The sequence below is a fragment of the Papio anubis genome, chromosome 4 (genome assembly GCF_008728515.1).
Source record: "Papio anubis isolate 15944 chromosome 4, Panubis1.0, whole genome shotgun sequence".
Classification (NCBI taxonomy): domain Eukaryota; kingdom Metazoa; phylum Chordata; class Mammalia; order Primates; family Cercopithecidae; genus Papio; species Papio anubis.
Genome location: NC_044979.1, coordinates 180,525,303 through 180,538,915, shown reverse-complemented (window position 1 = coordinate 180,538,915; position 13,613 = coordinate 180,525,303). Strand labels below are relative to the sequence as shown.

General features: G+C 45.3%; 1 protein-coding gene across 9 annotated transcripts in view; it reads right to left on the bottom strand.

The window, feature by feature from the left end:
- Window positions 1–13,613, bottom strand: part of ADARB1 (adenosine deaminase RNA specific B1) — a 135,034-nt gene that overhangs the window by 16,063 nt on the left and 105,358 nt on the right. For 7 of the 9 annotated variants that reach the window (XM_009202109.3, XM_009202112.3, XM_009202111.4 and 4 more), the window contains 5 exons: window positions 11,928–12,096; window positions 11,151–11,299; window positions 10,044–10,163; window positions 9,545–9,713; window positions 5,251–5,432 (listed from right to left, as the gene is read on the bottom strand). In XM_009202109.3, the coding sequence (XP_009200373.1) occupies window positions 5,251–5,432; window positions 9,545–9,713; window positions 10,044–10,163; window positions 11,151–11,299; window positions 11,928–12,096 (789 nt within the window). The remainder of the gene's footprint in view (window positions 1–5,250; window positions 5,433–9,544; window positions 9,714–10,043; window positions 10,164–11,150; window positions 11,300–11,927; window positions 12,097–13,613) is intronic. The other 2 variants (XM_009202115.3, XM_009202108.4) reach the window with 1 other exon arrangement.

Here is a 13,613-nt window from a genome sequence, read left to right as displayed (position 1 = left end):
TCCTGAGATGGTGACAGAGAAGTCAGGCATTCTCTTAGAATGCAGTGCAGTCAAAAAAGCACATCAGATGAGAGAAGAGACACCGGCTGCAGGACTGTGACTTCTGCTCAGCAGCACTTTCAGGGACAACAGAGAGGGCAGAGAAGATGCTTCTAGCAGAAGTGACAAGACAGAAGGACATTTCTAGGAAGTGAAGAGTCAACAATCGAGATCAGAGGATTCAGGGTAGTAAGCAGGAAAGAAATCCCAACAAACTAGCCACACACCTAGGCTTCATCTGTTGAAATTTCTGAATTTTAAGGAAAATAGATAAATTGAATGCTACCAGAGAGAAAACAAGGGGGTACCTTCTAGAAAGGAAAGAAACTCAAGCTGGCTCTGTGACAAAGGGTGACCATGGAGGTCTTGACGTGTCCTGGGGGGAAGGACGAAGCCCAGACATCCGCAGTGCCCAGTCCACCTGGCGCACAGACGAGGGCCAGGTAAAGTCAAGATCCAGGGCAGCACACAGGCCTTTTCTCCAAAAATCAAACAAAAACAGCCAACCAAGAAATCACCCTGTTACCCCAATTAAGGATGTATTCCAGCAGAGTGAAAAATACATCTGGATGTGGAGTTAAGGGCAGGGGCAACGGCTACAGAAAACTGGTCAGGAGAGAAACCAGGAGCCCTTACATTTTCATCCGAACAGTTGTTGATCACGTGGCTTGTGACTTATTAAGAAAGGCTTTTAAAGGAAAAGCACAGTATTAAATGAGTTTCCAAAACTCAAGATGATGTCATCAGAGTCCAAGAAGACGAGGATGGGAAGACTGTGGAATAAAAATGAGCCCAATATTTCACCTTTTCCCAAGTTTGGATCTTTACAAATATTAATTCTTGATGCCAACATTTTTTCAAAGTGATTTAAACATATTTATTTTTAAAAATTGGGGTAACCACTGGTCAGAATAGAAATAAGGTTTAGAACTTCCAAATCACCAGTGGGAAGAAAGGGGAAAGACAATTTAATCAGTCCAGCAAAAGTAAAGGGGAGGAAAACAGAAAGTAAAACGGAAAGAAAAATTGTCAGCTGAAAACAATGATTCTGTACTTGGAAGCAAGCTTGGTGGTCGTTCTCTTTTACAATGACTCATGGCACGTTCACTCCTCCTAGAAACCAGGGCAAGGAGGAAACTGACATTACCAACACCTCTTTCCCACAATCCTGATGACCGCTCTTACCTGGAGAATATGCATACACACACACACTCACACACCCCCCTACACACCCACTCTCACACACGCGCACATAGGCACACACATACACACACACTCACGCATTCACAAGCACACACACGCACATAAACACATACGCACTCACACACACGCACTTATGCACACACACTCACTCTCACACACTCTCACAGTGACGTTCCTTCTCTCTCACTTCAGCCAGGGCCTCATTAAACCAGCTTGCCTTGCTCTTCCTGCCCATGATGTTGAATGGTCTTGGATGGACAGCAGCTCCGCAGGCACCTGCCTCCTTCCCGCCACACACCTGGGCCTGCTGCCAGCCCTGCCGGGTACCTGTGCTGTCCTCCCAGAGATACTGAAATGCAAGCTGTTTATGAGGCCCCTACCCCATCAAGCAGCCTTGTTTAATGTTTCGTGCCAACGTTCAACACGAAAGTCGGCAGGATAGGGAGCCTTGTTGGATGACCCCAGAGCAGACTGTCAACAAGGTCCCCAGAGCCATCACATGGGGCATTTGGGCACCCTGCTCCTTCTTCTTAGGTTCTCTTAGTGAGTCTTGGATAACAAACTGGGCCAGTTGAGGAGCTCACACTCAGGGGATCAATGGACATAAATTAGAAGCTGGAACTGTCCAGCTTGCAAGTGCTGGATGTGAAACTCATTCGAAAGAAAATTGAAGAAAGCTCAAGAGACTTCCGTTTCCACAGTGCTAAGCAAGGGTACCAAGTGTGCATACCCACAAAGGCAAAAGTTTCACAGCTTGGCACCAAGAACCTTTCTGAAAGTAAAACTAGTGTTCAGGCTGAAATGCAAATTAAATTCTTCTCACTTTAATCCTGACAGCATTATTTTTTTAAGAGAAAGAAACACCCTATCCCTACATTTTTACTTTGACTTGCTCCTGGTTTCAGGTAATCTTTTCTGTGTATTCATTTATGTCCATTTTTGCTCCTCCCTCAAGATGCTACAATTCACTAGGTGCCATCATACCTCACTCTCTTTTTAACACGGGAATGACCCTTATAATAAAATGTGAGGTGACAAAGTATAACACACACAACATGAGCTGTGATGCACAGTGCAGATGCACAGCAAGGGGGCCAATGTCCTGGTAGCTCCTCTTTCCAGGCCATTTGTTAAATGTAAGACTTTCCTTTTAATAAAGTTTTGAGGGCTTTGCTTTGGGACCCATTTTTAAAGAGTGTGACCTCCCAAATCTATTAAGACATCAACATTTGCCTCTCCAGATTTTTCTTATTTGGTTCCTTTTGTCTCCAGTAACACCCACAGCATTACTTGCTTTCGACTTCAATTCTGAAGCAGAAGCATCTGCCCTCCCATCCTGCTCCATCCCCTGGCTCACCTAATTTCCTGCTACGCTGTCCTGCTGATTCACAGGAGTCCTGGTCTAAAGGTGTCTTCTCCAAAGCTACTTGCTTTGCTCATCTGAACTCTCTTCAGGGAAACAACAACAAAAACCCATTTCCAAAATAAAGCATTTACCAAAAATAAGATATTTCAAATAGTTTGCATTTTGAAATAGACTTTGGTGCTAGAGTGACATTGTTTATTGGCTCAGCATTTGAGTAACGTTCTGCCTCCTGGAGCTTGTGTGGTGTCCTTTTATTTTCATAGGACAGTGGCACATTTGTCCAGAAGGATTGCAAGGGGCACCCTGCCACTGGGCGTATGAAGAACCCAAGACACAGAAGCTGCCAAGGAGACAGAGCTGACGCAGGGGCAGCCTCACGGCTCTGACCCAGGCTCTCTCTGCGGCTGCTGAATCAGCTCGGCACAGCCCCCTGCAGCAGGAACCAGGGGAGAGGTTTGGTTATGTGCTTTAGGCTATTAAGATTAGAGATGATGGAGGCCAGGCATGGTGGCTCACCCTGTAATCCTAACACTTTGGGACCCTGAGGCGGGCAGATCACCTGACGTCAGGAATTCAAGACCAGCCTGGTCAACATGGTGAAACCCCGTCCCTACTAAAAATACAAAAATCAGCTGGGCGTGGTGGCACATGCCTGTAATCCCAGCTACTTGGGAGGCTAAGGCAGGACAATTGCTTGAACCTGGGAGGCGGAGGTTGCAGTGAGCCAAGATTGCGCCACTGCACTCCAGCCTGGGCGATAGAGCAAGACTCCGTCTCAAAAAAAAAAAAAAAAAAAAAATTAGAGAAGACATTGAGGAGGAAAGGATAAACAGCAGCATCAGTAACGCCGAAGTCTCTATCTTGCAGACACTATTTTTCAAGGTCTTTTAACAGATATAAATGCTTTTCACATAAGTGAAATATGATAAAAATACACTGACTTTTATAAATGAGCTCCACTTTCAGTATCTTAGAAAATGTCTTTAGCAAAATGATTCTGCCTTTGCAGATTTTAGTTATGGGTGAGATATTGCTTAGACAGCGCTGTTCGACGAGGCCTTAATTAACGACGATTTTTGAGTGTCACCTATGTGTCCCGTATTCCACGTGCAATGTTTTAAGCACCTATGCATATAAAAGGTGAGTGACAGCTAAGATTAGAGCACTCTTCCCTCAACTACAGAAGATAGAGAACAAAGAGGGGAATTTTTGGAATCATGAGAAATTCACACACCAACACACAACAAAATACTTCAAAAGACATCGATTGGTGCTACAATTTCAACTTACCTACCATCAGGTTTGATCTGTCTATTTCGTTTTTCTTAAAACACAATGGTTAAGTTAGGGAGCTGTAAAATTTAATTCAAGACAACTGTTTTTCCCCATCCCTGCCTCCTTCATGTGCTCTGACAGGCATGCTTTCAAATAAAATTCCACACTGCTTTTTCTCAAATAAAAGGCGTGCTAGTAGCCAAGCACTAGAAAACAAGGCAGCACACACCCCCCAAAATAAACGTCATACACACACGCACCCCCCACCCCCACCGCAAAATAAACGTGTTTCAGGTTAGGATTATGGTTTTAGTTTTGAGCTTTTAAAAAAGTAGTAAAATTATACATTTAAAAAGATAAAAATACCTTAACTGTGTCCTTTTAAATAAAGGTGAGCTTAGAAGTTAGGACCTTTGAATTCAAAAGTTCCTGTTCACTTTACTGTTAGCCACTGAAATTCTAAAAAAAGAAAAAAGAAAACCAGCAATGAAGGGCATCGAGGGTAGTGCAGACACCAGGGAGACAACCTCTGCCTGCCATTGGCGCCCCTGGTTACACTGTCACCACCTCTCGGAGCCAGCAGGGCCTCTCCAGGGAGCCCACGGCAGGCTCCAGGCAGCTCATCACTGTGGACACCCTGGTGGCTCCAAGACAGCGTAAACATCCAGGAGACCTGGCTCAGGGTGAGTCTGGGAAAGCCAATGCTGACATAATTTTCAGTGTCTGTGAGTCTCTGCCGCTGAGACAGGAATGAACACACTGCCTGACTGAGAGGAAAAGAGACAGCTGCCCAGCCCAGTCATAATTTCATTCTTTTCATTTTTCATTTCTTTCTTTTTTTTTTTTTTAAGACAGGATCTCACTCTGTTGCCCAGGCTGGAGTGCAGTGGTGCAATCTTGGCTCACTGCAACCTTGACCTCCTGGGCTCAGGTGATCCTCCCACCTCAGCCTCCCAAGTAGCTGGGACCATAGGCGTGCCCCACCTCATCTGGCTGATTTTTTTGTATTTTTGTAGAGATGGGCTTTTGCCATGTTTCCCAGGCTGGTCTTGAAATTCTGGGTTCAAGCAATCCACTAGCCTTGGCCTCCCAAAGTGTTGGGATGACAGGTGTGAGCCCATAATTCCTCTATGAATGGCTAGGTTTGTGATCGGTAAAGGAGATTAATCTTGCAGAGGGACTCACTTAAAAGGCCCTAGAGACAAGGCCCGGAGAGACCCAGAAACATCACCTTGGGTCCCTTTAGAAGGACTCTCATGTTCTTCTGATAGCCACAGAGCAGCTCAGGTGGTGTTTTTTTCATTCATGAGGATGAAAACATTGCAAAATCAAGACAGATTAAATCAGCACACTCCAGAGATACTTGCCACTGAGCAAAGGCTTGTTGAGGGTGTAGAGAGGTGGCAGGTCCTCTATGTTGGAGATCCGCTGGTACATGGCCCTGGAAAGGTGGTCCCCATGGTAGAGGCTTCCCAGGATGATGCTCGAGAAGTAAATGGGCTCCACAAAAATGCTGAGCAGGGATCCCTGGATGCCCACCACGTTCCAGCTGGAGGGAGAAGAAAGCACAGTTTTCAGGGAGCTCGGACTCAGTGCTGACGCGGCCCAGCCCAAGCCTGAGTGGTTACAGGGATACACTGACAATTCTGCAGGATCCCAACCAACTGACGAAGGAGCGCAACAAAAGTAATAGACTGCTTTAGCAGCTTACGAACGCAAAGACAAAAATCTACTTAAAAGTTATTTTACACTGTGATTTTCTTTGCCATTACGTTTCCCATAATCAATGAGCCATGTGTGTTTCTTGTGAGAAAGTTGTGGGAAATATCAGAAAGGAAATTACGTATTTATTTCATTACAGCAGGTCCCCTTATCTGAGGGTTCACTTTCAGAGGTTTCAGTTACCCACTGTTAAGCATGATCTGAAGATACTAAATGAAAAAATTCCAGAAATAAACACTTCCAGACTTTAAATTGGATGCTGCTCTGAGGAGTGTGATGAAATCTTGCGCCGTCCAGCCCGGGGTGTGAACCATCCATGTTGCAGATGCCACTGGCCCGTTAGCAGTCACCTTGGTGACCAGATTGATAGTCGCAGCATCACAGTGCTTGCGCTCAAGTCACTCTTATTTTATTATTAATGACTGTTGTTAATCTCTTACTGTGTCTAATTATAAGTTAAACTTTATATAGGAATGTACTTACAGGAAAAATACCAGCACGTACAGGGTTCAGTCCTGTCTACAGTTTCAGGAGTCTACTGGGGGTCTTGAGACACATCTGCGGAGAACCGGGGACCACTATACTTCTTATAAAAATGATAGCCCTTCAAGGAGCCCTTCAAAACATTCAACTGCGTATTTCCTGTTTTCTGCAAGTACAATGGCACTGAATGCACAGGGAGAGAGGGTGTGGGGTTTACAGCGGCTGCATGTGTGCAGCTGACATGCACGACACCAACTATGCACGCCAATGGCAACTTAGGTATTCGTTATCAGCTCCAGCACACACATGCCTTCACAATACGCCTGTTTTCTCTTTCTGAGCCCCGCAAACAGCATGCTCTGCTCAGCCTGGGAGTTGCTGTGTCCAGAGCACCCTTTGCTGGGCACTATATACACATGGTGTGAGGTACTGGGGGGAGACACAGCCTAGGAGCTAAACAATAATGCAATGAAAAGACAAACGAAGAACCATAAATTGAGGTAAAATCAATTTGGAAGAAAGGGCAGGGTTCTGTGAAAAAGAAAAAGGGGTGTATGAACTTCAAGGAATGCTCCTGGGGTGACCCTGAAGCTCAGCCCCAAAGGAGGGGGCTGTGAGGCTGAGGGAGGAAGGCATGTCCCAACCTAGGGGGCAGGGGACGCAGGACAGCAGTAAGGGCAGCCAGGGCAGAGGGGCAGGGCAGGGGCCCTTGAGCAGCCAGGAGCCTGATGAGGGATGGGGCGGTATTCAGACGGCACAGAGAGGCCAGAGAGAAAGAGAGAGCCAGCCACTCAAGCCTTTTGCTTACCTGCTGCCTGAGGCCTCCCTTCCCTGCCGTCCAAGCCCTCCACCCCGATTCTGACCTCCATGTAATTTACAGGTCCATGTCGGGCTATCCGCCCCATCCTACCCCAGCACGGGAAGAGGTTTCTGTCGGCTTTCTTTACTGACCTATCCCAGCACTCACAATATGTACCTGACACACACACAAGATCAATAAATGTGTCGAATGGACAAATCCTCCAATTCCTATGACACGTTCCTTCCACCTTCCAAAATGGAAATGAAAATGCAGGTTTCCCTAACTTACAGAAAAAGCATGAACTGATTCAATGCCTCTAAGAAACACAGGCCTATTTCTTCTCTAGATTAGAAGCCTCTACGCACTTAGAGCATCTTTAAGCTGAATTCAGTCTTCAGGGCAAACTTTAAAGCAGTGATCCTGCAAAAACCTACATTTGTTAGGAGTCATTAATTCTGAACACATGCTTTGTAAGAGAATTCCAGGAGTGTCTACAGCTCTGCAGAGGCCCTGGGTGGGAAATGGTGTGGCACCAGCTCCCACCAATGCACCTCACAAAGGACAGCTGGGACAAATGTCATCAGGATGAAATCGCCTAGCGCCAGTGAGAGGGTGTCAGGCACAGTCAGCATCCATGCAAGTAAAACAAGTAAAGCTCTGCAAAAACTGCGGGCAGGACATCTTCTAGAGATACCCACTACACGTCCACAGCCACCTGTCCTGCGGACCCCATGGAGGGTGTCCACTCACAGAGTGCTGTGACGTGTTTGGCTGACACTCGAGGAACCTAAAGGTGTCCCCACTCTCATAGCATGGCCTCAGGCTCACTGCACCCGGGTCTAGGCATCTGTGCCTGGCCTTACTCATCTTTCATTTTCCTTGTGCCATTTATTTAGGAAAAGAGTCTAGAGCACTATCATCTGATCTGTCCCCTGATCCAGCAAACGGCCTGGCCTGAGAGACTGAGCTGCAGACAGATGTTGGCCAGACCACACAGGGCAGGAGAACTACTCTGACCCAAACCACAGCCTCCACAGCCAGGCTTTGAGGGAAGGACTACAGCTTCCTAGTGGTTGCCCCACACCCACCCTTTCCTGCTTCCAACCCAGGACCAGCCAGAGATGCCCCTGGGTCCTTCAAACAGCTGCACGGGAGGCCACCTTCTGCAGAGCCCATCCTGGCTTCCCCTACCTCCATCAGAACATACCCAAAGCCTCCCTTTTTCCCTACAATAAAGCCATCCCCCTTCCTGTGCCTGCCTTTGAGTCTGCCCATCACAGTGGTCTGGCCCCCTTGCCATAGCCGACTCTGAACAGACAGGCTGCTGGTCCTCCTTTGGATGATCTTGTTTGTTCCCACAGCTCTGTGCAGCTGAGGACAGAGGCCGAGGTCATCTGAACCAAGACTCTCGTTCCTTCCCATGGCTCCTGCACCAACATAATCACTGAGGGGTGGCCAACCCCATGGGAGCCTCTTACCCCGTGGTCCTGCGGACAACTCTCTGGGGCTGCGTTCACCGCCAAACTGCCTGCCAGTGGGACGGACACCCTGGTGACCTCCAGTGGCAGTGCCGTGGCTCCCACCCCACCCTCAGCCTACCGTGGCCCTGGGCCCTCCATAAGGGAAACAGGTCAGCCTCACCCAGCCCCATCCACCTGGCCCTCCAAGGTGGCTGCTCCCCACTCCCCACTCTCCCAGAGCAGGGACACAGCTGCAGCCAACTGGCCCACCAGGGCTCTTTCTGGGCAACTTTTCTGGCCATTTGCTATTTCTTGGCCCACCCATGCCATCTCTTCTTTTTTTTTTTTTTTTTTTTTTTGAGACGGAGTCTTGCTCTGTCGCCCAGGCTGGAGTGCTGTGGCCGGATCTCAGCTCACTGCAAGCTCCGCCTCCTGGGTTCCCGCCATTCTCCTGCCTCAGCCTCCCGAGTAGCTGGGACTACAGGCGCCCGCCACTTCGCCCGGCTAGTTTTTTGTATTTTTTTTAGTAGAGACAAGGTTTTACCGTGTTAGCCAGGATGGTCTTGATCTCCTGACCTCGTGATCCGCCCGTCTCGGCCTCCCAAAGTGCTGGGATTACAGGCTTGAGCCACCGCGCCCAGCCGACGTCTCTTCTAAGAATATCCCTTGTCCTAGGTTCTATCAGCTTGTGTTTGTTTCTTCCTTGAGGTAAAGTCTAGTTACTATATAATAAAAGGCTTGGAGCTTAAGGGTTCAGGTCCATGAGCCCCGACTTCTGCATTTATGTGTGTGACATCCCCACGCCCCAGCAAGGATTCTCCAAATGGATGGCTTTGTGCTTTGCAGGTGCAGGAATCAGCTTGTAACTAAGTCAAATCCTTTGTTGGTCACATGAGACATCAGAAATCTCTTCCCAATATGTGGCTTTTCTTTTCCAAATATGTGGGTTATAGTAAATAATTCTTGAATTTTTAGCTTAGTCAAATTTATTCACTTTTCTTTATAATTTGGGTTTTCTGTGCCTTATTGAAGAACCCTGCTTGAGACCAGAAACACTGCCAGGCACTGCTGTGCGTACTGAGGTCCTTAACTGGCCTGGCATGTGCTTTGTGGACAGTGTATGGCGGGCTGCTTCTCTGCACAGACAGCCTGTTGTGTGCAGGGAGGTGGCCACAGGGAGCCCTTGCCCCTTACCGTGCAATCTTGTCACTGCAGGACATGGTGAGCAGCCGCTCCCCTTGCAGCACCCCGTCCCACGTCTGGATGCTTGCATTGGAGCGCACTGGAATCGTCCCCTCACCAGACTCTATTTTGGTCCGTAGCTGTCCTCTTGCTTTACGATTTGGGTGTCTATCTGCTGGTTCTAAGAGAGAAAAAAGAGTTAAAACCCCACAGGTAGTAAACCATCTATTTGATTTATTGAAAAGCACATCTAACAATAGCTTATAAATTTAAAATATAGTTTGTACATATAAATGCACATGCTTATGCCATACATACAAAATACACATACAAAATAAGTATGTGAAACTGAGAGGCTGAGTATGATGGCTCACACCTGTAATCTCAGCACTTTGGGAGGCTGAGGCAGGTGGATCGCTTGAGCCCAGGAGTTTAAGACCAGCCCGGGCAACACGGTGAAACCCCATCTCTACAAAAATTACAAAAATTAGCCAGGTATAGTGGTACATGCCTGTGATCCCAGCTCCTTGGAAGGTTGAGGTGGAAGGATCGCTTAAGAGCCCAGGAGGTCGAGGCTGCAGTGAGCCATGATTGCACCACTGCACTCCAGCCTGGGTGACAGAGCGAGACCCTGTCTCAAAAAAAAAAAAAAAACAATTACATGAAATTGAGTAGGAAAGACATAACACAAACAAAATTCACAAAAGTGGTCTCCAAGGGAGTTGGGGAAATGGGGTTTTCACTTTAACTGAAATTATTTATTTCTATCATTAAAAACGAGCTGAAGCAAATAGGACAAAATACTAACATTTGCTAATTCTGGGTGATGGATACTTGGCTGTTTGCTATGTTTTTTTCCTCTATATTTTTAAAATTTCCAAAATAAATCTAGACAGATGCAGAAATAAACCCATGGAAAGTATAGTAAAACACCCATAGTGAGTATTTCTGGGTTACAGGAATATGGGTGATTTTAATGTTCCTTCTTATATTTTAAAAATATTTAGCAATATTCCACAGTGAGTATGCCTGTTGCTTTTATAATCAAGGAAAGTAATGTAATAAAACGTTCCATTTGGAATAAACACTGCCTAAGAGCTTGGGAGAAGGGATGTGGATACAAAACACTAAAAAACAAAAGTGCTAACCTCAAATATAAAGAAGGATGGAAAAAAATATGATCACAATAGCAGTTTCACTTTTCATTAGTGTCTATCTGCTGCTGAAATATCAGGCAAATAAATACTTTAATTACACATTTAGCAAATTAGAATTCCTCAGAAATACGGAGGATCACATATACCTCTGATATAGAGATATTTATTACCCAAATCTAAATACAGATACCATTTTAATCCAATACTCTCGCTCCATTCTAATTACTTGGTTAATTACAATCAGCATTATTCATTCATTAAAGTTTTCTAATTAAGTTATTAATTGGAAAGAAAAAAAGTCCATGCTTTTATAGAGACTCTTATCAGATCCACATCCAAGTCTGAAATTAAAAAGAGAACAAAGGAAAAGGGATATTAACACAGGTTAGTTCTTTTATCTGTTACTTCATACAGATACATTTTCTTGAGGAACTGGCTTGTTGAAGAATCTCGTCTCATACCTTCCAGGATTGGCTCATGCGGTGAGAAGATTCTGGCATCTCCACAGGGAGAGGTGCTGATGTACAGATGAAACTGGACATTCTCCTTCAGCCTAAACCCTCCTCGCTCTGATTTCTGAAAGATGGATCTTTTTTGATCATCTTTGTTACTGAAAGGAAAAAAGTTGCAAAAGTAACATTTAAAGCTGTATATAGTTAAATTTTAGTCTATCATAGTTTAAAATAATTTTCAGAGGCTAGTATTTTCAACAGGGGAAAGGTAAGTTTGAACTGGAATATTTATTTTACATGTTTAGGGTAATTAATACAGTTCTTGTCCACTCAATAATGGATATGTCATCAGAATGTGAGTAACCTTTCCTTCTTCCAATTTATGACTTCAGAACAGAAAGATCACATACAAAAAATGGCATTGTAAAGAAAAAGAGTTTGGACATATGACTAGCTCTTTCTAGAAATAGTGACTAGAATAAAACTTACTATCTTTACCTGGCATTTTGGGAACTTCTATTTATACTGCATACAACAAAATCACATGGTCTTAAACACAGACTTGAAATTTATGACCATGTCATGTTATTGTATGTATGTGTGCATATGTTTGTTGAGCATTGTGGGAGAATGGGATCTAGCCTTATTGTTACTAATTAATTATGTTTTGAGTTATGATTTTGAGAGATTTTCCATGATTACAGAAACAATGAAAGGTTTTGCAATAGTTTTCTAATAGAAGAATATTTTAATAGCTTCCTGTCCTTATTTGTTTACTAAACTTACTTTAAGTAAAGCTCAAGTTGTGTATAAAGAAATCTGAGCAAGGATCTCCGAGATATTATTTCTGCATGGCAGTCATTTAATGCAAGGCCACGATCACTCATGTATTCACCATTAATACATTTTGTTCCTGTAGAAACACTTATCACCTTGGCATCTTTAACATCTGTGCCTGAAAAAAAAAAAAAAAAAAAGAGACACTATTTTCTGTAATTCACAGTAATGTTTGCCTAACTGTGCTCCTAAAGTCTGATCCTTATTCTCAGTGACTTAACTTTTCAGGGGCCAATAGACTTTTCAAGCTCATCTTCATGCATATTCTTACCACCTATTTTTTTTTTTTTTTTTTTTTTTTTGAGATGGAGTCTCGCTCTGCCGCCCAGGCTGGAGTGCAGTGGCCGGATCTCAGCTCACTGCAAGCTCCGCCTCCCGGGTTCACGCCATTCTCCTGCCTCAGCCTCCCGAGTAGCTGGGACTACAGGCGCCCGCCACCTCGCCCGGCTAGTTTTCTGTATTTTTTAGTAGAGACGGGGTTTCACCGTGTCGGCCAGGATGGTCTCGATCTCCTGACCTCGTGATCCGCCCGTCTCGGCCTCCCAAAGTGCTGGGATTACAGGCTTGAGCCACCGCGCCCGGCCTTACCACCTATTTTTTTAAGTGGGCAAATGTATACACTGCAAACAACTTCCTATTGAGGACTCACTTTGTGACATTTCTGGAAAGCCAGCCATCCTCACTGCTTAGTGCACAGACACTGAACTCAAGGAAGTAATTTCGTCTGGTATGCAATAGCATCTTTTCTTGAATGCCCACAACTAGAACACAGCTGGGCAACACTATGGAAAGGTAGACTCACTGGTCTGGTAATTAATCTTGACATCAAATATCGAAGTACTAAAGAGGACAGGAAGGAGAGGTCAACAGCACCCAGAGGAATAAGAAGGAAAACAGAATTAACTTGCGATGTTTTCATTAGCAAACTGTCACCATGTAACCATACTGGGAGTGAAATCACAAGCAGTGGTGATCTCCCATAAACTTATCACTCTGTCTCAACTGTGTGAGATAAACTGCTGACCAGAGGTGTGATGCCGGGACCCTGGAAGTTACCTGCTGGGAGACTCGCATTCACTACAGCTGAACCAATGGTGTGCACACCATGTGGCAGGTATGCACCAGGTCTTTTAGGTAAATTGTCCTCACTGCATTCCCACGATGTCCTCTGAGGCTCATGCTACTAATGTCTCCACTGTATAGATGAGGGAACTGAGGCACAGAGGCCTCCTAATCTGCCCAAGGCCACTCAACCAGCAGGAGCCCCTGAACCAGCTGTCTGGAGTGCCAAGTGCTCCAGCATCCTGGCTTCAGATGTAAACTATGGCTCTGAGCAAGTGGTCTCGGTGAAATACACACTAAGACGTAAAATGTTCCCAGAAGGTGATCGGCCTCTTCTAAGGTGGTTAAAAAACAACAACAACAACAACAACAAAAATGACGAAAGAACACGACCAGCTCCCTCACCCAGGCTGCTGGAAGAGGCAGGGAGTCTTACCTAGGGAACTACTCTATTCAGTAGTTGTGGTGTTCACCTTTGATTAATGTAAAAGATAGCAGTAAGGAGAGAGGTAAAGGGGGAGAAAATACAGGTACAAAACATTAGAACAGAAGCTGCTGTTTGAGTACTTCCTC